The 26,891-nt window shown below is 38.1% G+C and overlaps 16 protein-coding genes across 16 annotated transcripts; 5 read left to right on the forward strand and 11 right to left on the reverse strand.

The window, feature by feature from the left end:
• Positions 1–5: 5 nt before the first annotated feature.
• On the reverse strand, positions 6–956 carry MTD1 (methylenetetrahydrofolate dehydrogenase (NAD(+)); the record flags this gene model as incomplete). The annotated part of the gene is made up of 1 exon (XM_003673234.1): positions 6–956. The coding sequence occupies one exon, from the start codon at positions 954–956 to the stop codon at positions 6–8; it is 951 nt and encodes a 316-aa protein (XP_003673282.1).
• Positions 957–1,115: 159 nt separating this feature from the next.
• MRPL20 (mitochondrial 54S ribosomal protein mL58) lies at positions 1,116–1,751 on the reverse strand (the record flags this gene model as incomplete). Its single annotated transcript, XM_003673235.1, has 1 exon — positions 1,116–1,751. The coding sequence occupies one exon, from the start codon at positions 1,749–1,751 to the stop codon at positions 1,116–1,118; it is 636 nt and encodes a 211-aa protein (XP_003673283.1).
• A 169-nt stretch (positions 1,752–1,920) lies between these two features.
• UFE1 (Ufe1p) lies at positions 1,921–2,976 on the forward strand (the record flags this gene model as incomplete). The annotated part of the gene is made up of 1 exon (XM_003673236.1): positions 1,921–2,976. One exon carries the CDS (start codon positions 1,921–1,923, stop codon positions 2,974–2,976), a length of 1,056 nt encoding a protein of 351 aa, XP_003673284.1.
• A 77-nt stretch (positions 2,977–3,053) lies between these two features.
• Positions 3,054–4,880, reverse strand: HBS1 (ribosome dissociation factor GTPase HBS1; the record flags this gene model as incomplete). Its single annotated transcript, XM_003673237.1, has 1 exon — positions 3,054–4,880. The coding sequence occupies one exon, from the start codon at positions 4,878–4,880 to the stop codon at positions 3,054–3,056; it is 1,827 nt and encodes a 608-aa protein (XP_003673285.1).
• Positions 4,881–5,141: 261 nt separating this feature from the next.
• Positions 5,142–5,804, reverse strand: NCAS0A03390 (uncharacterized protein; the record flags this gene model as incomplete). The annotated part of the gene is made up of 1 exon (XM_003673238.1): positions 5,142–5,804. The coding sequence occupies one exon, from the start codon at positions 5,802–5,804 to the stop codon at positions 5,142–5,144; it is 663 nt and encodes a 220-aa protein (XP_003673286.1).
• Positions 5,805–6,202: 398 nt separating this feature from the next.
• NCAS0A03400 (SDR family oxidoreductase) lies at positions 6,203–7,246 on the forward strand (the record flags this gene model as incomplete). The annotated part of the gene is made up of 1 exon (XM_003673239.1): positions 6,203–7,246. The coding sequence occupies one exon, from the start codon at positions 6,203–6,205 to the stop codon at positions 7,244–7,246; it is 1,044 nt and encodes a 347-aa protein (XP_003673287.1).
• A 275-nt stretch (positions 7,247–7,521) lies between these two features.
• Positions 7,522–7,890, reverse strand: NCAS0A03410 (uncharacterized protein; the record flags this gene model as incomplete). The annotated part of the gene is made up of 1 exon (XM_003673240.1): positions 7,522–7,890. The coding sequence occupies one exon, from the start codon at positions 7,888–7,890 to the stop codon at positions 7,522–7,524; it is 369 nt and encodes a 122-aa protein (XP_003673288.1).
• A 531-nt stretch (positions 7,891–8,421) lies between these two features.
• On the reverse strand, positions 8,422–9,687 carry MSA2 (Msa2p; the record flags this gene model as incomplete). Its single annotated transcript, XM_003673241.1, has 1 exon — positions 8,422–9,687. One exon carries the CDS (start codon positions 9,685–9,687, stop codon positions 8,422–8,424), a length of 1,266 nt encoding a protein of 421 aa, XP_003673289.1.
• Positions 9,688–10,027: 340 nt separating this feature from the next.
• ECM4 (S-glutathionyl-(chloro)hydroquinone reductase) lies at positions 10,028–11,134 on the reverse strand (the record flags this gene model as incomplete). Its single annotated transcript, XM_003673242.1, has 1 exon — positions 10,028–11,134. The coding sequence occupies one exon, from the start codon at positions 11,132–11,134 to the stop codon at positions 10,028–10,030; it is 1,107 nt and encodes a 368-aa protein (XP_003673290.1).
• A 321-nt stretch (positions 11,135–11,455) lies between these two features.
• NCAS0A03440 (uncharacterized protein) lies at positions 11,456–12,205 on the reverse strand (the record flags this gene model as incomplete). Its single annotated transcript, XM_003673243.1, has 1 exon — positions 11,456–12,205. The coding sequence occupies one exon, from the start codon at positions 12,203–12,205 to the stop codon at positions 11,456–11,458; it is 750 nt and encodes a 249-aa protein (XP_003673291.1).
• A 267-nt stretch (positions 12,206–12,472) lies between these two features.
• Positions 12,473–13,351, reverse strand: LAA2 (Laa2p; the record flags this gene model as incomplete). The annotated part of the gene is made up of 1 exon (XM_003673244.1): positions 12,473–13,351. The coding sequence occupies one exon, from the start codon at positions 13,349–13,351 to the stop codon at positions 12,473–12,475; it is 879 nt and encodes a 292-aa protein (XP_003673292.1).
• Positions 13,352–13,652: 301 nt separating this feature from the next.
• ALK2 (protein kinase ALK2) lies at positions 13,653–16,088 on the forward strand (the record flags this gene model as incomplete). Its single annotated transcript, XM_003673245.1, has 1 exon — positions 13,653–16,088. One exon carries the CDS (start codon positions 13,653–13,655, stop codon positions 16,086–16,088), a length of 2,436 nt encoding a protein of 811 aa, XP_003673293.1.
• A 221-nt stretch (positions 16,089–16,309) lies between these two features.
• On the forward strand, positions 16,310–18,760 carry HIR1 (Hir1p; the record flags this gene model as incomplete). The annotated part of the gene is made up of 1 exon (XM_003673246.1): positions 16,310–18,760. The coding sequence occupies one exon, from the start codon at positions 16,310–16,312 to the stop codon at positions 18,758–18,760; it is 2,451 nt and encodes an 816-aa protein (XP_003673294.1).
• A 491-nt stretch (positions 18,761–19,251) lies between these two features.
• Positions 19,252–21,594, forward strand: NCAS0A03480 (3-isopropylmalate dehydratase; the record flags this gene model as incomplete). The annotated part of the gene is made up of 1 exon (XM_003673247.1): positions 19,252–21,594. One exon carries the CDS (start codon positions 19,252–19,254, stop codon positions 21,592–21,594), a length of 2,343 nt encoding a protein of 780 aa, XP_003673295.1.
• Positions 21,595–21,819: 225 nt separating this feature from the next.
• Positions 21,820–25,527, reverse strand: SLA1 (cytoskeletal protein-binding protein SLA1; the record flags this gene model as incomplete). The annotated part of the gene is made up of 1 exon (XM_003673248.1): positions 21,820–25,527. The coding sequence occupies one exon, from the start codon at positions 25,525–25,527 to the stop codon at positions 21,820–21,822; it is 3,708 nt and encodes a 1,235-aa protein (XP_003673296.1).
• A 438-nt stretch (positions 25,528–25,965) lies between these two features.
• On the reverse strand, positions 25,966–26,523 carry LDB7 (Ldb7p; the record flags this gene model as incomplete). The annotated part of the gene is made up of 1 exon (XM_003673249.1): positions 25,966–26,523. The coding sequence occupies one exon, from the start codon at positions 26,521–26,523 to the stop codon at positions 25,966–25,968; it is 558 nt and encodes a 185-aa protein (XP_003673297.1).
• Between the last annotated feature and the right edge of the window lie 368 nt (positions 26,524–26,891).

The raw sequence follows: 26,891 nt of genomic DNA on the forward strand, positions 1-26,891 counted from the left end.
CATGATTATTTTAATGCTTCCCTATTTTCAACTAATCTTAGCATATTCCTTAAGAGCATAGAGATGGTAACCTTTCCGGTCATTGGAACATACAAGGATGCCCTTTCCTTAACGGAATCATCAAAATTCTTGAATGAGGAGAAGTTAATACAAGTGGCTCCCTCTTTGACATATTCAGTGGGAAATTTATAAGTTTCATTGGGTACCCCAGTGATAATAACGTCTGCCTCTTGACAACATTTTTTCAATAATTCCTCTGAATAATCACCCAAGTCTTCGACATGATGTCTTGTGAACTTCAAACCTTCACCACGAGTAAATTTTTGAATATTATTAATGTCGACAGAATATACAGTAGCACCGTCATTGGCCAACAATGCAGCCAGGGGTCTGCCGACGATTTCTGATCTATTCACCACGACACATTTCTTTCCGTACAAGTGGTTCCCATCAGGAAGCAACCTATTATACACTTGTAAGTACTCTAGGATCTTTACCACTGCTAGAGGAGTACAAGGTAGGATAGATTTCAATTTTTGTTCATCATCCAAGAATCTGACATTATGATACAGATTCTGGTAATACACGTGGTTCAACCCTTCCACGTCCTTCTCCTTTGAGACACACTGTTGCAAATATTGGTCCTGTGCGTTATTAAATACGGGAAAATAGATCATTATCCCATCGATAGAGTCATCTCTATTAGCCTGTAAAATAGCTTCCTCCAGGAAGTCACGATCCTCCAATTCTCTCAATTCGTAGCGGATTCCCAAAGATTCACAAGTACGTTGCGTCCATGTAGCATACATCTTGGCAGCAGGATCCTCATTAGCCAGGAATCCAACTAACAATGGTCCCTGTGGCCTAATGGGCCTCAATTGTTCCACTTTTTTCTCAATTTCTTCAGTGTATGGCTTGGATATCGTGGATGCTAAGATGGTACGTCCCGGTTTCATAGTAGTTGCTGTTGTAGTGAAGGTGTTATAATGTGTTATATATTGTATTTACATGAGTGGACCAAAGCAGAAAGTAGCTATCTCATCTCTCTTTAGTTGTCCTTCCTTATATAAGTTGCTTGTTCGCTGTCGTTGACTCTGTTTTGACTCGGACTGTCATTAGGCTCTATACCATAATGATTTCCTCTTTTGACGGTCATCTCTGGCAATGGTCCTCCTGCTGTTCCAGTGACTCTTAATGTTGGACAGTCTCTTATCCATCTCATCCTTCCTCTTCTGAGGAACACTGCTAACCAGACTGATGAACAAGGGCGACACGTTATACATCTGCGCCAGCTTCTTTCTAGAATACTTCTCCGGGTCCCCCTGTCTCAGTTTGACAATCTCTGCCACCTGTTCCGGCTTCAAATGGTAGCTCTTGGGAGTATCACGGCCTTGTAATACTGGTAATGCACCTTGGGACAGCTTCTTCATGGAGGGGACCACCTCCCGTGCCAAATATGTTCTTCTAGGGTCGCTCTTCGGTAAGAACGACACGGGAATGGTTTCATTATTAATGGATCCCATGGGCGATGATTGAGCACCTTGGAAGTAGAACCCAGCTGGGGTCTTCTGTTCTGCTTTGAGGAACCCCTTGTAATTGGCTTGCGAGGATCTACTGTTGTATATCGTGGGACTCCCCTTCATCGTACCATGTCCCTGACCATTCTTGGCCTTTGTTATGTATTTGGAAAGTGACTGCAGCGTGGGGGTCGCTGAACCAGAGGAGAACTGTCTTCTTGCAACGTGCGACATGGTAGATATATATGGTTTCTCTTTGTATGATGGTTTGGTAGTGGTTCACCTCTGTTTTATTTATTTGCGTTAAAAGTTTTGTCTGGCGGAATTGAAAAAGCTGTCATTGTCAATCAGATAGAATGAACAAAAACAGGACAATAATAGAAATTTAAGACAGTAATCGACGATGGCAAACCTCACACCATTGTTTAGACAGTGTGTCACTATCATCCAGACAGAACATCCAAGTTTTAAAGAGCCATCGCAGAAGACCGCTTCGCAATTCAGACTGAATGACACGTTTATAAAGGAATGTCATCAACTGTTGAAATGTTTGCTCGAAATGAAGAAACTGGCCACCTCCATTGAATCACAGTATTTGAACGATGATGATCTTGAGATGACTGAGGCTGAGAAGGACGATTTTGATACAGAATATAGGTTACAATTCCAGAAATACATTCAGAAATTCCAGTTGTTGGAATCATATGAGATTGATAGACAAAAACTGGTCAATGAAAACCTCTTAAAGAAACAGTCTAATGTTCTATTGAACTTGTTTCATTCATCCTCAGATAAAGACAATGTTAAGAGATTGGATAAGAAAACATTACAATCTCTGCATCAAACAAATAACAATTTTAGATTGGGCGTGTTACAGTCACTATCTCTCTTGATTGGCATAGTATCTTCCAAATTTACATCAATGCAAGAGGAAAGGTTATCATTACAAAGGAAATTTGATGCCTTGAACTTGAATTTCCCTCTAAATCATGACCAATCAACCTCTGCATCTTCACCGTTACCTTCCATGACAAATATACCAAGTTCTGCCATAAGCATGACTGTATCTGAATCAGGCCCCGTGGAGACTACACATGAAGAAGTGAAAAATTATGAAGAAACCATGTCGATTCTGACACAACAACAAATTCAATTACTTGAATCAGAACATGAAGAATTATTAAATGATAAAAATGAACAATTAAAGAAAATTGAAATGATAAATAAATCAATATTGGATATTGTTTCCATTCAGACAGAATTATCGTCACATTTACAAATACAATCCCAAAATATCAATACAGTCTTGGATAACCAAGATGACATTGAATTGAATATTAAAGCTGGTAATAAGCAATTGCAAAGAGCACAACGATCTGCAGGTAAAACAGCGAGATTGACCACATATCTTGCTATAATATTTGGTATATTGATTCTTTTCTTAGATTATATATCTTAACGGGGCAAACCTTAATTATGCATTATTTATATATATATATATATATATATATATATTACTTCCTCATTGCAGTGTCTCTATTTATTCATGATCTTCAGCACAGACCCTGCGGCAATGGTTCTACCATCTTTCCTTAACACTACTCTGCCCAAATGTCTATTTTCTTTAAATGTCAACATGGGGATCCATCTTTTCCTCTCCGTTAATTCGATCTCCACAATAGCAGCTTGATTGGATCCAAGATGTCTGATCTTCTTCTTTAATATTTTTTCAGGATTATGTTTATCCACTGTGGACACCAATTTACTTATTCTGGCTGGTTGTTCACAAACACCTCTAAATAGCATGAATGATGTACCTGGTAACAAAGGTCTATCCATCTTGAATGTCAGCAATTGCAATTGGAAGTTTTGTGATGCTGATATAGTATAATCTACCGATGCAGCAATATCACCACCTTGAATATCTTCTGCATGAGCATGACGCAATTTCAATGTAACGAAATCACCCTTGATGGCAATACCCACTTGATCTTGATTTTTACCCTTTAATATCTTATCTACAACACAACTTTGTTCTGATGGATACACAGTAATGGTTTCACCAGGTTGAATGGATCCCGATCCCAGTTTACCAGAAATAATGGCTTCTTCATTTTTCTTCGAGGGGATCACTTCTAAGATAGAAAATAAGAAGGGACAATCCTCCACAGCTTTCTTAGCTTCTGTGCCAATCGCTTGGGCTACATCTTCTAGTGTCTCTACCAGACATTTACCTTCATACCAATCTTGTTCCTTTGGGTACGCAATTTTAAAGACCCCTTGGCCAGAAAACCCACTAACGGGGACCCACTTGATTTGATCTTCATGGAATCCAACTTCTTCGAAGAAGGCACTCAATTTATATTTAATATCCATAAATCTCTCCTGTGACCAATTCACTGAATCCATCTTATTCATAGCCACAACAATATTGTTAACATCCATGCTCTTGGCCAATAAGGTATGCTCCTTAGTTTGACCATCTAAATTGAACCCACTTTCAAAGGCATCAGTGCCACAATCAATAGACAAGACTGCCACATCAGCTTGAGATACACCAGCAATGGCATTAGGGACAAAATCTCTATGACCTGGAGCATCCACAATAGTGAAATTTGCCTTTGGTGTATCAAAATCACTGGTACAAATGGAAACGGTAACACCACGTTCTCTTTCCTCCGTGGTTTGATCCATAACCCATGCTAAAGCAAATGAACCCTTACCAATCCTTTCACTTTCCTTCTTCAATTTACGGATATGATTTGTATCCACAGCACCAATATCGTACAGTAAACGACCCATTAATGTGGATTTCCCTGCGTCCACATGGCCTAGAACCACGAAACTTAAATGTGGTTTGGCAGTCTTTAAATATTCAGGTATATTGACTGCCTTTCTTGGTTTTGTGGGCGTTGTAACTTTTTTATACGTTCTCACTGTGGGTTCATCCTCTTCCTTGATGTGGTGATCATCGTCGTCTTCCTCCAGCCATTCCGAGGAATCGTTCTCTTTACCCTTTTGTTTCTCCGAAAGGGCCAATTTGGCTACACTTTCCTTCAATTTCTTCACCGGTTGAGTAGTAGTAGCCGGTGGTGGAGTGGAAGCAGCAATTTTCTTCTTCTTGAAAGTTTTCTTCAATTGATTGAAAGCGACATCGGATTCAAATTCGTTATCGAACAGAGCCAATTTCAAATCCAAATTATTCCAACCTTGGTATTCCTTCATTTGTGTCTTCAAATGAGGTAGTACTTGGTTCAAAAGATCGTATTCTTCATCATTCAAATAGTCATCGAATTCAGCTTCATCGTGAAACTCGTATGGACCTTCGTCATCTTCATAATCGTCATCACTATAGGCGGGCATTTCACAGTAGTGGTAGTTTTTGCTTTAGTTTTCTTGCCTTAGAACAAGTTTCCTCGATGAGATGAAATGTGTCTTTGCTTATATAAAAGGCAGATTGATAGATCTTAATAAGGGTGCCGCTACTACGCTTATTAATTTTTCAAAGATTTTCAGTGTCGTGTTTGGGTTTTTTGGGTGTGTCAGTAAATTTTATTTTATTAGACAATAAGCAAGTTATAGAAGTATAGATAGCCAGAATATACAGCGATAATATATGGGTAATCAAGGTCTGGCGGGTTCCTTAGCTGCAAACTGGAAGTCCTTGAAACTATTTTTCACGATGGGGGATTGCAAGATGTCGATGAACCATCTCGTTATGTTCGGATGATGAGCTCTCCATTCATCACCCAGCACGTTTCTCATCCCAAAGGTTAATGGTGCAAACGTCATTAGGTCAGCCAACGTAATATGAGTATCATTAATCAAGTAATGCTGCTTCTTTAAGATGTTTTCATAAACGTCGAACATCGTTTCCAAATTTTTCCACGCCTTCTGTACCGCAATATCATCAAAAGGTACCATTCCTACATATGGTTTAACGTAATTGGCCATCTGATCATGGAAATCAGTATTGGCCAGAGACTGCCATCTTAACATCTGAGCGTATGTTTCAACGTCATCGAATGAACCGAGCAATTGTTTCTCTAATTGAGGGTCATGCAATTGCTTGATCAAGTAGTAATTAACGGCCATGGCCTCTGTTATCTGGGTCCCGTCCGGAGTAATCAAGGAGGGAGATCTCAGTAGAGGGAACTCGTTGGAGAATTTACCTTCATTTTCGAAAATATCTACCACTTTGAAGTTCAATTGGAAATGCTCAATGAGAGCACGAGGAATGATGGGTCTAACGTATCTGTCGGACCAGTATAGGGTTCCCTGGGCCATTTTTAGTTGCTGTGTTGTTGTTCTGTTGTGTGGCGTTAAAGTAACAACCAACCACTGAAGATATCAGGGGTTGGTTCCCCTTATATACAAAATGTACACCATCAATTGAGTCGAAATGGACGGGACGGCACTACCAAGCGCACTATCAAGGGATAGACACCATCAATTGCAAACAAACAAGCAAACGAACAAGGAGGTAATAACGTGACACATTGAATGCCAGAATGGAGAGAACAGAAAGACAATGAACACGTCGTTAATAGACCTCTGTTTCGGATGTGTTCCGAACTGTTCCGAGTTGCCAAGAACTAGGCGGTGTTAGAAACGATTAAATTATTTGTGGTAGTTTCTTTCTCTACATATACAGGTAACTTGTATTGGAAACACCACAAACAAACATGTCCGCTAAAGCAACAGTATTCGTCTCAGGTGCCACTGGTTACATTGCACTCCACGTTGTTGATAATCTACTAAAGGAGGGTTACTCAGTGATCGGTTCCGTAAGGTCACAAGAGAAGGCCGACCACATCCTAAAAGAATTCTCTAATGACTGTAACTTAACCCTGGAGATCGTCCCAGATATTTCAGCTCTAGATGCCTTTGACGATGTATTTAAGCGTCATGGGAAGGATATCAAAGTTGTTATTCATACGGCATCCCCCGTCGTCTTTGATCCTAAGGATCTTGATAAGGATCTATTGATTCCGGCAATCAATGGTACCAAATCAATTTTGGAATCCATAAAGAAATATGCTGCTGACACTGTGGAAAACGTCGTTATTACCTCTTCATTGGCTGCACAAAGAAAACCATCAGAGACCAATGATAGTACCGTGACGATTGATGAAAATTCATGGAATAATATAACCATGGAGGAAGCGCATGAGTGTGTGCGTAATGCATATAGTGCATCAAAGGTATTTGCTGAAAAGGCTGCTTGGGAATTCCTTAAAAACAATGCTGATGTGGTGAAATTTAAGTTAACTACAGTCATGCCCGGTTTTGTATTTGGACCACAAACGTTTGTGGATAGATCGAAATCTAAATTTAATCATACCATTGAAATTGTAAGAGCTATTGCAAATGCCAAGACTGAGGATGAACTATATCAATGTTCAGGTACATATGTAGATGTTCGTGACGTAGCAAGAGCTCATTTATTGGCTTTTCAGAAGAAAGAATGTGCCGGAGAAAGATTATCATTAAGCACAAGTATGTTCTGTACTCAAAGTATTCTAAATGTAATTAATGAAGATTTCCCTCAATTAAAGGGTAAGATCACAGAGGGAGACCCTGCTTCAGAGAATGAAACTTTGGATAATATGATGTCGTTCAACAATGACAAGACAAAAAAATTATTGGGATTCGATTTTATTCCATTGAGAAAATCCATTGATGATACTGTTAACCAATTATTTGAATTTGGAGCAATAAACGTCTGAAATAAGTAGTTGTGTTTTTTTCTAATTATATGTAATTTTAGCTATATATTTTTGCGTGTGTTATTTTTTGATACACATTTCCCGTTTGTTTCGTGTTTGTTTCGCGGGCCATAACGCTCAAATATGTTTTGAATGTTAAATAATCTCTTTTTATGTAAACAAAAAAAATCGTGTGCGAAACTTGTGAGAAGCATAAGAGAACAACAGAATGTCAAGACTATATGATTTATTTAGGAAAAGTTCAAAGTCGTTAGTGGCTCTAATTAAATAAATAATTACTTACACCAGTTAATGGAACATTCGGGATACGTCGTAACCTCATCCTGATTTTCAACCTTGTTCTCGTAGGAAACACAGGCGTGCCAATTATCCTTATAATCAATAATCCAAGAACCAGAAGACGTTTCTGCCACATATTTTGTGTTTAGCAATTTTTCTAATGCGTCTTGGAAAATCACTGTGTTAACGTCAGTATTGCAATCACCACCAATGTGACAGCTTTGAATTCCATAATGAAGATCACCTTTGACTCCATAGATGGAACCACATGACCTTACCTTATTTTTGTTATCGTCTCGGAAAAATGAAGAAACAAGCCCCCATGTTACAACTGCAAAAAATGCAAGTACTCCCAATACACTCATGGTTGCAATTGCTACCGTGGATGAAATCTCCTTCCCATTTATCTTGAGGGAGGAAGCATCAGGATACGTTATATTTTTTGTGTTACTTGCATTGATCGATCCTTCAAATAAATTTAGACTTTTATTAGTGTTATTGATCAGAGCCAAACCTGTAAGGTTTTGAAAAGTAGTGGCATTTTCTGAATTGTTGGCTGCAAAAAAATTATCTTGTCTAAGACCTTACACGCCAGCCAAAAACAAAATGGCTAATGATAGTCTCGTTGAAACAATCATATGTGCGTTGATGCTGTTGTTGCTTGCATCACTTGTGTGTGTATGATGAGATCTTGTTTTCGAAAAAGACTAAGATACATTTTTTCTTCAAACTTGACTAATTTCAACGCGGCCCTGGCATTAACGATGATTCCCAATCGACTAAGTGGTGCGTACGACTAAGAGTCCCTTGCAGATTGTTATTACTATATTAAATGAAGAATATACAAAATCCAGTAATGTATATAGGTTATATATAAATAAAAAAATAATGTGATATTAAATATTAGTAGAGAATAAGTTTTTCTTCAACGCCGTTCTGGCATCATCTTGTTCTTCAGTTGATCGTTGTTGCTCCTTATCATCTGTAATCAATAAAGGTGATAATTGGAAACTTTTGTTTGATTGAGTAGTGTCTTTGTCTGTGGATGAGATGGGTAAAGGTGAGTTTTTGGCGTCCACATTGAGCATACTTAGCATGGAGGGTCCAGGTGACTCAAACCTTATCCAAGATTGTCTCCTTCCGGGGGAAAATCCTTGAGGTGGCGGTGGTAATGATGACGACGCTAGCAATTGATTATTAAATTCTATCCAGTTACCATTCCCATCATCATATGAATACCCCATCGATGATTGATGGTATCCCTGATGAATTGGTTTTGGTAGCAGTGGTGCCTTATTTCTAGGTGAAAACATTATTGAACTGGGGCTACTGAAATGAGTTAAATGGGAAGTATTATTATTGGCATTGTTTCTACCGGGTGATACACTCTCCAATAAAATTTTATCCAATCCCATGGAAGGTGTTAATCCCGTCTTAAAATGCAGTATATTGGTCCCCACCATAGTTGCACCAGGAGTTGATGGTGCCAATGATGGGCTTGACACGGCAATAGAAGGTAATACTACAGTTCCCTTCTCCTCATGAGAAGGTGAAGAACTATTAGTTTCTACAATGGTCGACAGCTCCGGAGGAACCACCACGGAACTTCTTCGTCTCTTGACATTAATAATTGGTTTCCTATTGGCTATATGGACAGGTTTTGTAATGGAGTCATTGGTTCCATTCTTTTTCAAATTGTATGATTTTTTGTTAATGTTGTTGGTTTTATTTCTCATTTTCTTTAAAAGATCCAACACTCTTGATTTTTCATTACTTGCTGGGCTAAGTACCATGGAAGTGGAAGGTGAAGAAGTGGAGGATAATTGTGTTGGCGTTGTAGCACCCACAATGGTTGCCTTACCATTCTTCCCTATACTGAGCGATAATTTAACAGGGGTTGTACTACCCTTTTTAAATGAAGACAGAGGAGAGGATCGGGATGGGGGAGAATTCATGTGGTTCAATCTCGTTGATGAACGAAATATACTATCGTTTGTTCCAGGTGTAAATGGAGAATTTGTAGCAGCATTGGATTGATTATGAGGACTTATTCTGTTGTCAGATACGTCCTTCCTTGCACTTGTAGCAGAGAGTATTCTATGTTTACTTGGGGTGGAAAAAGGAGAAGTATTCTCCTCTAGTAATGTACTGTCTAGTAGCATAATATGTGTATCCAGTTGCCTTGTGATATTTAAGTAGCCAAAAATTTAGCAGAGCCTTGTAAAATAAATTAGCGTCAATTAGTACTACGCAATTGATAGAAGGACACCTTGCAAGTTAAGAATCACTCACTGAATAATTATCTGGTCAAATCTGTTTATTATAATTGAGTAATAAAAGTTTTACGCGACGCAGCGCGTAAAGTGCAATTTGCAATAAATTCCCCAATTGGGCAAACGCAGCAGGTGAACTATTCCCCTTTTGGGTAAAGAGATAGAAACTAGTGTCAGTTAAACTAGAAAATGGAATATAAACTATAGAAACTCATACATAAAGGGCGAATCATAATGGTATGATAGCTGGTTTAGGCCCAAAGGGTGTAATTCCCAATGGATTAATTCTTGTGTGAGAACGGGTGTAGTGTAACTTACAATGATCAAAGTTGGTAGTGAATCTGAATTCCTTATAGTTCCAATACAAGTTTTGTAACCATAAATGGATGAATGGGTAGCCGCCTCTAATTGAGGTGAAGTTACATTTGAAGTGTTGTAAATACACGGGATCAAATCTGACAATGGTGGTATATAATCTCACATCAGCTTCTGTTAGTTGGTGACCAATGGTAAAATATTCTTTCAAAATTTTATCTTTATTATCTTTACCATGTTTTCCTGCCAAAACGTCGTATTTCTCTTCAAGAATCTTTTCCACTTTGTCCAAATGGTTGAAGATGTTGGTCACTTCCTTTTCATAAACAGCAGCGCTCTCAGAAAATCCTGCCTTGTACACACCATTGTTAATGTTGTCGTAAACCCAAGAGTTAAACTCATCAATTTGTGCTTCCAATTCTTTGGGGACTAAATCCAAATGAGTAGCTTCATCGCCAGCCACTTCATCAAAGACACCACTGTTCAAAATTCTAATAATATCTGCACTTTCATTATTGACAATAGTCTTAGTTTCCGTATCCCATAGAACAGGAACGGTGTATCTTGCAGAATAATCAGGTTGACTCTTATGATACAATTCGCTCAATCTTTCAAATCCATTATTAGGATCAAAAGTACTATCGATCCATAATCTTGCAGAGTCATTTTTCACATCTCCCACAGGGTGGGATACGTCTTCCTCAGTGGGTTTAATACCACCATGAAACGTATGGAAATTCTTCTTGTCATCATCAGTAATTTCCGCTGGAGCTGGTAGCATTCTCCATCCCTTGTCGTCCAAATGCCAGTGGACCACAGTGAGCCCAATGACAGAGGAGAGACCCTTCAACGCTCTAGTAATCATAGTCCTATGGGCCCATGGACATGCAAGGGATACGTAAAGCCAATATCTATTCTTGGCAGGCTTGTAGATTGGATGAGTGGGGGAAACCACTTCTCTGAAGGAAGAGACTTGTCTCTTGAATGCACCGGTTGTACCTTCTGCCCATGGTCTTGACATGTTGTTTTGGTTTGTTAAGTTAATGTTAAGTTGTTTGAGTAATTGAGTTGGCAAAGAATAGAGGAAAACAGAACAAGAAGTTTGCAGCAAGACCCTTTCTTATGTGTTTCATCCATCTCTTCTTCTAAGGGGCGCTAGTAGTATTACGCGATGAATTACTAAGACGCGATTTTTCTAATCTGTGGTGACATTATTAATATTAATGACAAATGGAATACAAAATATACAAAAAACAATTAGTTATTATTAAGTTGGACTGAATTAGGAAGGGGGTGTTAGGGGGTGTTAGACTATCCAAAGAACATGAAAGTGTTATTGCGATTAATAGAATTCCGGTTGCCTCTTCAATTGTTCTCTGTCTGGATAGTCTATTCTATGATCGTCAAATGATTGGCAGTTAATGACTGTACCTTCATTAGAAAAGGGGAAAGTATTTCTGCGATTAGCGGGGACCAATTGTAATATTGAGGGTCGCCCATGCAGTCTATCATATTCCTCAATTAAAAGCCTCAAAGACGCTGCCTTCTCTGGTGTCGCCGGCTTCGATCTTATATTATACCTTGATGGTGTTTGCTTGATAAAGCACAATGGTTCTAAAACTTCACTGGATTCTCCACTGAAGGGGGAGTTACATGGGTCATTCTCAAAAAGTGTTTCATCATCCAGGTAGTATTCATGATTGTATGAATCACCTTCATTGTAAAACACTTCCCTTCGTGGGATTTCTCTCTCTCTGTTCTTCTTGGCAAAGATCCTTTTCCTTTCTAAATATGTAAATTTCTGACACCTCCTTGTTTCTTCATTGTCAGTTGAACTCTCTTCAATGGCAAAATCGTCGTTGCTACGCTGTAAATTCATCTGGTAACATCTGTTCAATCGTTCCCTCTCGAAGGCTTCTGCATTCAAGTATGAACTATCTGGTGTATTTCCCAGATATTCTTCTGTTTCTTCAAAAACATCAAAGTCTTCCTCTTCCTTTTCACACTCCTCTTTAATAGAAAGGGTATTAAAATTCATATATTGTTCTGCCCCGGCGAACAAACTATTATTAATTTTAATACTGCTAGCCATTCTTGGTTTATGCTCAGCGTTTTTTTTAAGATACTGTAATGAATGGAATATAGCTATTCATATATATATGGATATAAACATATATGTGTTCATATATGGTGCTTTCGTTTATTAGTTAAGTAACCTTTTTTTTCTTGGGAAAATATTTTGGTGACGAATAGTGTCAAACATCCTTAACCCATCCATATTGGATGGTCGCTGTCAATATAGACAATATGTCACGTTTATGTTATGTGTGTATGGGTGCTTTACAAGAACTGGGTTGTCCTAGCGACTCGTCGTCCAACTAAACATTTTCCTCTTTTGTTTCTGCTTCTTCTTGTTATACAATGCAATTTCATCTCTCTGTAATCTTTGAGTGTGTCCTGTGAGGTTTGTAATAACGTTTTCAAAAGTAGTCTTATCCTTCTCCAAATCTCTTTGGTTTTGTTTCAATTTTCGTAGTCTTTCAATTAACAAATCTATCGAATTACAAAGTTGATCGTGATATTCTTGTAACTCCAGGGTATTTTCATTGTTCTTACTTGATGGGTTGGTCTTTATCAGACTGGGGATACTGTTTTCCAAGTCTTGCTTCTCTTCATCTTGCAATGATAAGTGACCCAAGGATGGTGTATAATTTATCTTAAAAGTGTCCTTTAATTGATGCTGACTTATGGTATTCTCCACCGATTTCGTATTAACTAATGTCTTCATTATTTTATTAAATAATGCATCATCTAATTGAGCCCTCTTTAATTTTTCCTCTTCCTCCAACTGTTGTTGTTTCTCCTTATCATTCTCTTCAGAGATTCTCAGTATCTGGTATAATCGAGATCGTATATGTGATTTGTTCCAAATAATAGGCTGTAATGCGGTTCTATATTCCACCAGCTGTTGATAAATAACATGCGGCCTTTCATCCTGGATCAATTGTTCCAAACGGTACTCAGTGGTGTCTGTCGCCAGTGGTGGTAACCCCTCAGTGGATCTTCCTGTACCAAACGCTTCCTCGAGACATTGTACAAACACCTCTTGATCGGTGGCCTCTTCATCATGAGTAAACGATGCATCTGAAAAATTCCCAAAATCGTCACTATCACTCTCTGTCCCGGCTATTAAAGCTGAAGCAGCATCCCCTGTATCCACATGCTCAGTATCACTCATCGCTACACTCTCAATTCACCTTACCCACTGTATAACGATACAACAAATGGATAGTCCATGTAACTTCACTTTATTTCATTGTTAATAAAGTAGATTTATTCACAACCCAGCCCTAATTATTAGCCCTAGGTCTGTTTGCTAACCCTATAAAAACGTAAACAAACAAACAGGACGCGAAAATTTTTTGAAACGTTTACCAATTTAATTCACTATCTTATCTAACTCCACCTTTATATACGTAAAGGAATCATTGCAATTGCCGCCATTGACTCTACCAATAGCATAGTAACAGCATCTGACAATGGACTACGAGACGTCGTTTGACGAGTTTGTCGATAGCAGGAAATTCATCGCCCTTGTGGTGTCCGATGACGAGGATTACGATGAGGAGGACGAAAATATCAGCATATCGAATATTGTCATTGAGGAGGAACCATTGAAGGTGGTCAAGGAGATATTGACCGTGCCGGAACAGAAAAAGCAACAACCTGTGGTCGCCACTGCTTCAACGAAATCCAGTAGGAGTAGTAGTAATAAGAATAATGTGGCACAGCCCCCTCAGACGAAACAAGTGAAGAATAAGTCAGAGGAAAAGAAACGTTGGTCCTTTATGTCCAACCATTCCTCTTCTTCTAAGAAGAGATGGTCCACTTTATCGGCATTTACAAACGATTCTGGTAATAGTACCAGCAAGGAAAGAGACTCCCAGTACGTGAAGAGAATCTCCACTCACAGTAGTAATATTTCCATAACTGCTGCTAATACTAGTAGTAGCAGTAATAAGAGAATGTCATTGGCAAGCAGTTTGAGCAGCAATGAACATTCAACTGGTGCGGACAGTATGTCTCACAATGAAATGAATAACGAACATAAACATTCCCTAATGAAACGTTCATCTACAGGGTCCTCTTTAAGACAATTGTTTAATAAAATTGTTATTAATGAACCAAAGGATGGAAACATCAAACAGCATGCCTCACAGGATAAATTGAGACGAGATCATAACAATAAGGAGAATATAGACCACCATATTCACAGTGAACATACCGATCCTAAACAAAAATTAAATACACAGCAGACAACAACTGTTCACTCCAATTTGCATTCACATAATAACTCGAAGTTCCGTGCCCCCTTAAAACCTGTAACAAATACCACAATGACGAATAGTTCATCATTGGCTCGACAGCGTCATTCTGTATTTTTTGGTAACCAAAATACTGATAATTCATCTTCTCATCAGTATATGGATAACTCGAGTATATCTTCAATGTCATCAAATAGTTCCAAATGGAAATTCTGGAAAAGAAGTAGTATCTCTGGATCTATGTCTAGATCTACTTCGACTAAATCATTAAGCATCAATGATGTAGGCTTACCCGTAACGTCTACTGCAACTATGAACGATCACAAGATAAGACATAAGAATTCATTTTCTGATTTCCATAAATCTATTTTTTCGAGTAGTAATAATAACAATGTGAGTGATAGCTCTGATAATTTATCCGTTTCTTCACAATACTTGAAACAAAAAGTTTCATCATCAAATCTTTCCATTCATGGTCTAACGCATCGTACTTCTCAATCAAGTTTGAAACACAAGACATCGCACAGCTCTTTACAAAAGTTTAAAAGTAGAAGGAAGTCTGCAAATAATAGTGGTAATATAACCTCAGATGATACATCATCAACTAATTCAGGTCCCTTAATATCCCTACCAATACCAGACCAGGTTTCAAGAGATAAGATTAAGACCAAATTAAGGAACTCTACTTCTTTATTATCTTTAAACTCATCTACCCCCATGGCAAAGCAACAATATGATCAATCAATATTTACCCAAATGTTAGAATATTGTGATATCAAGCATATTATTGATCATATTGAATTTGAAAATGGATTGAAAAAATCTTTATTTACCTTGGATAAATCCACACTCATACATTCCAACTTATTTAGAATACCACCAAGCTCTAACAGATCAGATTCGATGGTTTGTAAAGTTATCCCGTTAGGAACCTTAGACGATATATCATCATCAAAGTCAATGTCATTAAAGGAATTGAAGATATTAAGTATATGTAGGGGTACCACGGGGCTACCGTATCTCTTACAGTCATACTTACTGAGATCAGCATCCGGTAATAATATTTCATTGTTTCTTTTTATGAAAGATCATGGTTCTCCTTTATCCCTATATCGCTTCGATAACTGGTCCCAAATCCTAAACATTTATTGGCAATGTGCCACCATTCTTTACGTGACGGAGGCTAAATTTGAATTTGAACATAGAAACTTAACATTGGATCATATTCTGATAGATAGTCATGGTAACGTCACATTATGTGACTTGAAATCCAGTAGAGGTAAATGGGTCACTGAGGGTGAAGATCATTTCGATCATTACGATGAAGAAATACTATTTACTAGGTTGGACCATCCCCTATTCTTTCAAGGTGGGGGAGATTATCAATTTGAAATATATAATATGATGAGATCTATTTTTTATGATCCATCTACTTGGAGAAATTTTGAACCAAGGACAAATTTATTGTGGTTGCATTATTTAGCAATAAAACTGATAGTAAACAATAATTCAGTGCCGACAAGTCCTGAAAGGGATCAGTTGACCAAACTGGCCCAATTAATTGATCCATCATTGGTCATTAAAAAACATAAACATAAAAAAAATGATATGGAGATGAGAAGTTGTGGTGATCTAATTAGATACAAATAAATAAACCATACCACGATACTATATACAAATATGCTTAAATAACGATACCCTCATTTAATAGACAATTCAATGCTTAATTTTTGCTTGCCATTCGTTATAGTTTCTCACTGACCATATTGAAATTTTCGCCCTGTATATGATCAATTGGCATTGACGAGATGATAAATAAACCTTCAAATGAAAATAAAGTCGAGCAACAAAGATATACATAGCCAAAGAGTATGAAATTACTGAAATTACCATGGTTGTCTCATATAGAAGAATCTCGAAGCTATGAAATTTACACCGTGGACGTAAGTCCCGATGGTAAACGAGTTGCAACGGGTGGCCTAGATGGGAAAATACGAATATGGTCAGTCGATTCCATTAAACAGATAGTTAAAATTCTATCCTTGAAAGATGAGGTTCCCATTGACAAGGAACTGAAGAAACCTCTAGCAAGTATGAGTAGACACACTGGTTCAGTGACCTGTTTGAAATTTTCACCTAATGGGAAATATTTAGCAAGTGGATCTGATGATAGGATATTGCTGATCTGGACTTTGGATGAAGAGAGACCAATTCAACCAATCTTTGGAGGAGAGAGTGAAAAGGAACGTTGGGCTGTAAGGAAAAGATTGGTAGCGCATGACAACGATATTCAAGATATTTGTTGGGCTCCAGATTCTAGTTTATTAGTATCAGTAGGTTTGGATAGAGCAGTTATTATTTGGAATGGAATCACATTTGAAAAACTGAAAAGATTTGATGTTCATCAGTCTCATGTGAAAGGTGTCATTTTTGATCCTGCAAATAAATATTTCGCAACTGCATCTGATGATAGAACTATGAAAATATTTAGATACCATAAGATTGGGGATGCATCATTTACCATTGAACATGTTGTCACCGAGCCATTTAAGGGATCTCCTTTAACCACATATTTTCGTCGACTGTCGTGGTCCCCAGATGGTCAACACATTGCTGCCCCAAATGCGACCAATGGACCAGTGAGTTCAGTTGCAATTATAAACAGAGGTACTTGGGATTCGAATATAAGTCTGATTGGCCACGATGCACCAACGGAAGTGGTTCGGTTTAATCCAAGATTATTCGAAGTGAATGATGGAATGACTCCTGCAAAGAGAAAACAAGATAGTGGACCTAATGACTCAATGGAATCGATTATTGCAACTGCAGGTCAAGATAAAACAGTTGTTGTTTGGAGTACAACGAGGGCAAGACCTATTTTTATTGCTTTCGATATAGCAAATAAGTCGATTACTGATATGCAGTGGACACCAGATGGAACAATGTTATTTTTAACCTCATTGGATTCATCAATAACAATTTTAGTATTTGAAGATAATGAACTTGGGAAAATTATTCCGTTGGAGAAAAATATTGAACAATTACATCGTTACGGTGTCGATAAGGACTCCTTAGACTTTCCTGAAAGTGTGGAGCAACTTATCTTTGAAGAAACAGTTAATAAATTGAAGAAACCCAAATTGAGTTCAACATCCAACCTTCAGTTGCAAGAAAAGAAACCTGATTCACTGCTACCTGCAAAATCGTCAAAGGGCTCGGAATCACGACTTCTGACCAATGAAACCATTAATATATTGATACCAAAAAGGAAGAAGGATGGCAAACCCAATAACAAGATTGTAATGAAGGATGGTAAGAAAAGAATTGTTCCCACCCTAATGACGACAGTTGCAACTAGCAAATCCGAATCCGACATTTTAACTAAACCGACATTAAAAAAGAAGCAGCCTTCTAAAGGAGGTTCTACACTTTTAGGAATCTCTAGCATCGGTTCATCTGGATTTGAAGATAAACTTGGAATATCGTCCATCCCAATTCCAAGATTAGGTATTCATTCATTGATTATGGGTGTTAATGAAAGAAATATTGACAAATTTGCCAAGAATGAGGATCAAGAAATTGAAGAAATTGAAATTGAAAATAATGATACTACAGATGACGATAATGATAGTGATGAACCGCTCCTAACTTTAAATTCAAGACTCACTACCAATAAAATTTTAAGTGATGAACCGACTTTCAGATATTTGGAGAATTCCGGTGTTATTCCAGATGTTGATACTGTGGTGTTACAAAATGGTAATCTAGAAAATTTTCGTGTCCTTGAGATTAAAAATGGTGTCGAGAGGTCCATTCAATTTGACAAAGAGGCATTATATGATAATCCTACGAAATTGGTGGGATATTACCAAGGTAAGATCTGTCTAACCGCCTTCCTTCCAGAAGTTGTTATTACTGCAGTTGGATCATCCCATTGTCAGTGCTGGTGTCTGAGTACAGCCGAAGGATCTCTTTATATCATTGGTTATAACGGTCAGTATAGAAGTCCAAGGATTAGCGTTGGTCACAAGATAATCAAGATGATCAATCGAGAGAGATATCTCATAGCATTAACTGAAAGAGGTCTTTTCTATATATGGGACATAGAGGATTTGAAACTTGTGTCGAAGAACATCCCCATTTTACCAATTTTAAACAATATCCCTTTCAAAGGGAACAAAGTAAGAACTTCGAGGAAAATTCGTCGTTTTTGGATCGATATGGGAACTCAAGAGCTTATCGTGGAGTTCAATGATCCCGAAGGGAAATATCAGTGGAAAAGGGATCTAGGATGCTGGGTAGAGTATCAAGAGACGGTGTGAAGGCGACAATAAACCAACTATTATATTATATATAGATTGCAGTTATTAAAGTCACGTAATAATATCCATTTTTAAGATCATAGTGCCATAGCACCTTCTCAGAAGTGAAAGAAACCTCGGAAATACATTTTTCATTTCGTCCAGTGAATACCAATTTTTTGCATGAATTACTAATATATTGCTACTCAACGCTTCAACAAGTTAATGATTCTTCCATTTGTACGATTGCCCCAAGCTAAAAATTACGACATAAGTCTGTAAGCCCCATCATATAAACTTTCCCTTCACAATTAGGTGCATAACCTCTTTAGTATAAAACTCTTATCACTTAATTAATTAGTTGATAATTAGTTGTCATTTTTCACTGACATGTCCCCCCTAATTTTTGAAAAATTTAACCTCAATGGTATAAAAAAAGATTCATTAACTTTTCATTGAACTGTAGTTCCCCCATTTAGTCATCTAGGTAAGGACTTTTGCTTTCAATTAAAATGTCTTATAATCCATCTACCGGTCCCAGAACTTTGTATGACAAAGTTTTCGATGCTCACGTTGTCCATAAGGATGAAAACGGTTCATACCTATTGTACATCGATAGGCATATCATCCATGAAGTCACTTCTCCACAGGCATTTGAAGGTTTGAAGAATAACGGGAGAGTTGTCAGAAGAACAGATTGTACTTTAGCTACCGTGGACCATAATATCCCTACTGAACCAAGAAACAATTTCAAATCTATTGATACTTTCATTAATCAAGCCGATTCTCGTCTTCAAGTGAAGACTTTGGAGGATAATGTGAAGGAAAGTGGTGTTCCATATTTTGGTATGACGGAAGCAAGACAGGGGATTGTCCATGTCATTGGTCCCGAACAAGGTTTTACTTTGCCCGGCTGTACCGTTGTCTGTGGCGACTCTCATACTTCTACACATGGTGCCTTTGGTTGTCTGGCTTTTGGTATTGGTACTTCAGAAGTGGAGCATGTTTTGGCTACCCAAACTATTATTCAGACCAAATCTAAGAATATGAGAATTAATGTCAGTGGTAAGTTATCACCAGGTGTCACTTCTAAAGATTTGATCCTGCACATTATTGGACTAATTGGTACTGCAGGCGGTACAGGTTGTGTCATCGAATTTGCAGGTGAAGCCATTGAAGATTTATCCATTGAAGCTCGTATGTCCATGTGTAACATGTCAATTGAAGCCGGTGCTAGAGCTGGTATGATTAAACCAGACGAAAAGACTTTTGAATATCTGAAAGGAAGGCCTCTTGCACCAACTGGTGAAGAATGGGAGAAGGGTATTAAATTTTGGAAGACTTTGCATTCAGATAAAGGAGCTCATTTTGATCATGATATCACATTGAAAGCTATTGATATTATTCCAACCATCACGTGGGGTACTTCCCCACAAGATGCTTTGCCAATCACAGCATTAGTCCCTGACCCATCTAAAGTTAGTGATCCTGTTAGAAAGGGTGATATGGAAAGAGCTTTGAAGTATATCGGTTTGGAACCAAATACTCCATTACAAGCAATTAAAGTTGACAAGGTATTTATTGGTTCTTGTACCAATTCTCGTATTGAAGATTTAAGAAATGCGGCTAAAGTTCTTGTTGGCCATCATATTGCAGATAATATTGTCAGAGCTATGGTTGTGCCAGGTTCTGGTTTAGTCAAAGCTCAAGCGGAAGATGAAGGCCTTGATAAGATCTTCATAAGGGCAGGTTTTGAATGGAGAGAAGCAGGTTGTTCTATGTGTTTAGGTATGAACCCTGATATTTTACAACCTGGTGAACGTTGTGCTTCAACTTCAAACAGAAATTTTGAAGGTCGCCAAGGTCCATTATCTCGTACCCATCTAATGTCACCAGCAATGGCAGCCGCTGCTGCTGTTGCTGGTCATTTTTTTGACATCAGAGATTTTAAATATAAAGATAAAGATACTCCAAAGATTGCTGTCACTGGTGGAAAAACGGATGCATTGGAAAATGCTAACTACGAAAGTACTGAGCATGTCGTTCAACCTGAGGAGGCCAACTCATTCGATATTGAGGAGGACGAGATTGATGACATTCCCCTTTCAAAAACTACTAGAGTGGCATCTGGTCCAACTGGTATGAAGCCCTTCCTATCTTTATCTGCTGTTGCTGCTCCACTGGATAAATCGAATGTAGACACAGATGCCATTATTCCAAAACAATTTTTGAAAACCATCAAGAGAACAGGTTTAAAAGTTGGTTTATTTTATGAATGGCGTTTTACGAAAGATCCCAACGGGAAAGACAAAGAAACTAATTTTGTCTTAAACGTAGAACCTTGGAGAAACGCAGAAATTCTAGTTGTTACTGGTGACAATTTTGGTTGCGGTTCTTCAAGAGAGCATGCTCCTTGGGCATTGAAGGATTTTGGAATTCAAAGTATTATCGCTCCTTCATTTGGTGATATCTTTTATAATAACTGCTTCAAGAATGGATTATTACCGATTAGAATTCCTCAGAAAATTATCCTTGAAAAGTTGATTCCGATTGCTAAAAGGGGTGATAAACTGACAGTTGATTTACCAAATCAAACTATTGGGGATGGTGAAGGTAACATCATCGTTGATCATTTTGAAGTTGAAGAATTTAGAAAGCATTGTTTGGTTCATGGATTGGATGATATTGGTATCACCTTGCAGAAGGAAGCGTTCATTACTAAATATGAAGAAATTAGAAAGGCTAAATATTCATTTTGGGAAGGTGGTTCCAAATTCTTGAAATTCCCCTTCGATCCAAGAATTGAAAAGCACACCCCACTAACCACATATGATGTTGTCCATCAAGATTGGTGATTGCTTATTATTTATTATTTATCTATTACTTATTTATTACTTATTTATTACTTATTTGAATATCTTCAAAGGGAATATTTTCCCTTCTAGTATTTCGACCAATGTTCACTTTCGTTCCAATTTTAACATGACATTGCGATTACTGAGTATTAAAACATTTGATTATACTATTTATAATTATTGGAGTTTATATATGATGATCGTAACAATACATAATCAAGTGACTTAAAATCCAAATGGATTTGCTGCCGTTGCATTTAATAAGTTTGCTTGCTTTTGTTGTTGTCCTTGTTGTGCCTGTGGTTGTGGACCATTCCCAAAACCAAAGCCAGTTGGTTGCGTCTGTAGTGGAATTTGTTGTTGAGGTTGAGATGGCTGTGAAATAAAAGTGTTTTGCATGCCTTGGGTTAAATTATTTATTCCTTGTGATTGCATTGCACCTCCTGTATTGAAGGCATTCAACATTGGCTGTTGTTGCTGCATTGCACCACCAGTATTAAAGGTGTTCATCATCGGAGCCTGTTGTTGCATTGCGCCACCGGTATTAAACGCATTCATTATTGGTTGTTGTTGTTGCATGGCCCCACCCGTAAACTGGTTTTGTGGTAACGGAGCTAGGCCACCTGTCTTTTGCAAAGTCACGCCAAATGTAGATTGAGGTTGAAACGTACTAGTAGGTTGCATTCCAAATGATGTTTGGGGCAATGCACTCGTTGACTGGGCAAATGAGGTGTGGGGTATGATATTGGCACCACCAGTTAGTTGACCGCCGAAGCTGGTTTGAGGGAAAGCACCGCCAGTCAGTTGATTACCGAAGCTAGTTTGTGGAATTGCACCACCTGTTAACTGAGCCCCGAAACTGGTTTGGGGGATTGCACCTCCGGTAAGTTGGGTCGCAAAGCTGGTTTGAGGAATTAAGCCACCTGTTCTTTGCAATCCCAGCATACCTCCCGTCGTTTGAAGAGGAAGTAATCCACCAGTTGAATTTGCTGCAATCAGTCCATTTGCTGTCTTTTGAACAGGTAGTACTGACCCTGCAGGAGGCATTCCAAAAGTAGTTTGAGTAATGATGTTGGCACCACCTGTGGCAGATAATGGCAATAGGCCACCTGTCCTTTGTAATGGCATTAAATTGCCTGTAGTTTGAGATGCAAACGATGTTAAAGGCATTGCCCCTCCAGTAGTGGCAATTGGAATCAAGCCGTTATTAGTTTTTTGAACAGGAAGAATTCCACCCATTCCAAATGATGTTTGTGGGACATTAAATGCACCACCGGTTGTAAATGGCATCATAACAAATGTCGTATTCATTGGTAAATAGTTGTTTCCACCTGTTTTGAATGGATCAAGAGGTACTAGTGTTGTGCCACCTGTTGTTGCCGGAGCCAATTGTTGCTTGGCGCTCGAACCAGTTTTCACAGGTTCTAATTCAGCTAACTTGGGTTCAGGTGCTGCGTTGACAGCCTTCTTTGGTTCCAATGGTTCTAAATCTAATAAGTCTTGCATAGATCCGGTGAATTCACTTTTACCAGCTACAAGGTTAGGTTGTGATTGAGCCGCTGGTTGCACGGTCCATGCATCTTCGTCGCGACCTGTAACAGGAGCCGCAGCCAGTGGCATTGATTGAGTTTGGGCCATAGGCGGTGATGACATCTGTTGTCCTCCAGTAACTGCATTATTAACTTTCAATGAACCGTCTGGTTCAGAAAACAATCCACCTGTAGTAGCTGAAACTTGTGTCTGTGCCTCTCTACCAAATTTATTGTCAAGGTATTTCATTACTCTAACAATGTCTCCTTCACGCAAGCCTAATGTTCTTAACATCGATGGGTTGATATCGCTCATCATATCCTCGGTAATTTGTTCTCTATCAAAATTAATGGAGTATCTTTGGCAATTATTAACATCCACACCACTGTTAAGGAAGAATTCAAACCAATCATAGCCATCCTTTTTAGCTCTGGAACCACTCCTTTGTCTTCTATTCGGACTTGTCATATCAGGACCTGTTGAGGAAGGTCTTGGAGGTTTAATAGGTGGTAATTCCTTTTCTTGGTTCAATTTTGCAGCACCTTCCTCCAATAATTCTCTTGCTCTTTGTAATTCTGCAAGTTCCCTTTCTCTTAGCCTTCTGTCACGTTCTCTTTCTTCCTTTTCTCTTAACTTTCTTCTTCTTTCACGTTCTGTATCTCTAGCATCACCGGAGTCACCTTTTCTTTCCTTAAACTTATCTAAGCTAAAGCCTGTAACGTTTTCGACATAATTCAAATCTTGATCAGACAATTTATTTGCTGCAACAGCAATTTTAACACCGTTGGATTTGTGCAAATGGATTTTACCCTCAGCACATCCAATAAATTGAGCTTCTACTTTGAATGTTCCAGTTCTATCGACCCATAAACGCATTTTTTTTGGATCGGGAAATTCCTTCTTCCTATCTTGGTTTACGTTGCTAGCTGAAGATGATCTCTTTCTTTTGGCAGAAACAGAACCCACCCTAGATCTGCTTTGTGCTCTGTTCCTGCTAGGTGATATATTTTGATAAGCATCACTCTTCCAATCACTAGTGTTGTCTTTCGATGGTGATTTGGATAATGAACTCTTAGTCATTTTCTTTAATGAGCTGAATAATCCAGTAGAAGACGATTTATCTTTAACAGGTTCCACAAATTGAGCTGGGACGACACCTCTTTTGTGTGAATCGACTAATTCGCATGTCCACCAATCCTTGGAGCTTTTATCATTTAAGATATAGACCATATCACCTTCTTTTACTGTCAGCTCATCTTGTGCTTCACCAATGAAATCAAACATTATACGTGCTTGCTTCTTAGATTTGGTGGCCATTTGAACTTCACGTAGGCCTGGATCACGGGATGCGCCTTTAAATTCTCCAATAATTGACATTATTTCATTGCAAGTATCGTTGTTACCAGTGTGTAATTCTAAACTTTTGTATGGATCAATAAATTCTAAAAACATATGTTTCTTTTCCTTATCATACGAAACCAATTTGTCAATAGACCATTCTTGAGGATCACCTTTATTTGGAATGAAATGTATCTTATTATTGCCGATAATCAATTTAGCCTTATGTTTTCTGCGGCCGCCAATTTCATTAACTTTCCATGTGTGTGGTTCTGGTTGATAACCGTCATCATTTGCATAAGTATCCTCATAACGGTCTGTATCACGACGGTTGTTATAATTGTTTTCATTGTCATAACGGTCATTATTGTTATTACTTTCATCGTCATAATATGTTCGTCTTTTATGAGAATCAGCTCTTGATGGCTCCACAGTTGACGTTGGTCTAGTAGGTTTTGGTGGAGGTGCTTCTTCCTCATCATTGTATTCATCATGGTATTCTGGTTCTGGTGTTGGTTCTTGGATCTTGGGGGCAGTTTCTTGCTTTTGTTCTACTCTATCCACACGCTGAGGTGGGGGTAGGAAAGTAGAAACATCAACATTTGTAGTTGCTGTTGTTGGAGACGCAGCTACTATAGCAGGTACCATGCCTGGAGCTGTAGCTGGGGCACCGCCAACGGGTTCCACATAATTGCCTGGAATGAAACCGACTTCGTTTGAAGTCCTAGATTTAACTAAAAGCCAATCTGGGTCCTTATCATCATATACATCAAAAATATCGTTTTCATGGAATGTTAGTTCTTCCTCTTGATTTTGAGCTTCTGTATAATCATATAATGCCTTCATTTGAGAAATTGCAGGAGCTTCTTCAATATAGTTTGATGGTACAAGACCAACTGGCTCTACTACATCTGAACCAATGACACGTTTCTTCACCGTCCACCATTCATCAACTTCTGATTTCTCTAGTAGATACAATAGATCATCCTCATGGATTTCTAATTCTTCAGGCGTTTGAGGTTCATAATCATAGATCGCCTTGTAAACACCTAAAAACACAGTCATCTTTTCGGTTGTTCCTGTAGTTCACACTTAAAAAAAACGCTTCAGTACAAGAAAGATTAGTGTAAACCGATTGAGTCTTGTGTATTGCTACTATTATACTCTGGCTAATGTATTCAAGAAGTTTTCGATTATAGACTAGTTTCCAATCTCGAATTTTCCATGTTGTTGGCAATTCTTTCTTTTTTTGCAAGTTCCAAAAACCCCTTTATTAGGGTTTAGGGTATTTTTAAAGATTAGGGTTTAATTTTACAATTAGGGTTAAAACAAAAGTATGTATTACGTCAGCTAAGTTTGATTAAGTAAGCATTCTTTCGTTTATTTATTCTACAAAAGTTAAAGTTATACTTGTTGGAAGAAGAATATAGTTCCTTCTTCTTCAACTATGTTCAAAATGTTCTAGTTATTTTGAAAAATCGTCCCTACAAAAAATAAATCCCTTTAATGTCTTCTTCTGGTGTTACACGTATGTTTCTCCAGTTGTTTCATCCTCAGAGGTCCTTTGAATCTTGACTGGCATCTTTTGCATACAACGACTTTTCTTACTCCCTTGGTTGTAGCTTCTTTGCTATCTTGAGGATCACTCTTCCTTGGTGAAGGCGTTAGGCCATCAAAAAACATGTCGTTGATTTGTAGAGCATTCTCACATTCCAAAGTCTTATGAAACAATTGGGCAAAGTCAATGCTAGATAACATTTCCAATTGTTTCTGGGGCACATGAGTCCCCAACAATGTATGGCTTAAATCGTATTCTGTAGTGTCTTTTATATCTATATTCCCTCCCAGGTAAGCATGTACGATATGTCTTTTACTCTTAGCTTCGGCTTTCTTTAGTGGAACGGGCTTCGTTAGCTGGTATAGTTCTTCTTTGGTAAATGTGATATCTTGCGATCGTTCTAGTTCTGCAAGTCCTGCAATGACTTCATAATAATTCTTCTTGACCAAAGAGGAAGAAGAATCGGTTTCCGAGAAAGAAGATATTTTCGTATTAGCACTCATTATGGATATTTATGTAAAACCTAGTTTAGCAGAATTGTTAGCTAATGTATGAATATATCTTATTGGTTTTTCTTTGGAAGAGAGTATAGAGGCACTTCGATCTTCATGTTTGCAGATTCATAATTCGTTGTTTTCTTTAGCTATTTCGGAAATCCGCGATATTCGTAAAAAAAAGTTCAAAAAGGCTACAAACAATATGAAGAAAACTGAAGCGCCGTCATCATTTGTCAGTGTGAGGGTTCTGTGATTCCCAGTTCAGAGGTTTGTGAAGCTGATGATTAGTCATATTTTAAACATGTTTGAGCACTGATATACTACAGGTTGTATCAAAGATAATTTCTATCAAATCACTGACAACGGAAACAATG

The sequence above is a fragment of the Naumovozyma castellii genome, chromosome 1 (assembly GCF_000237345.1).
Source record: "Naumovozyma castellii chromosome 1, complete genome".
NCBI lineage: Eukaryota > Fungi > Ascomycota > Saccharomycetes > Saccharomycetales > Saccharomycetaceae > Naumovozyma > Naumovozyma castellii.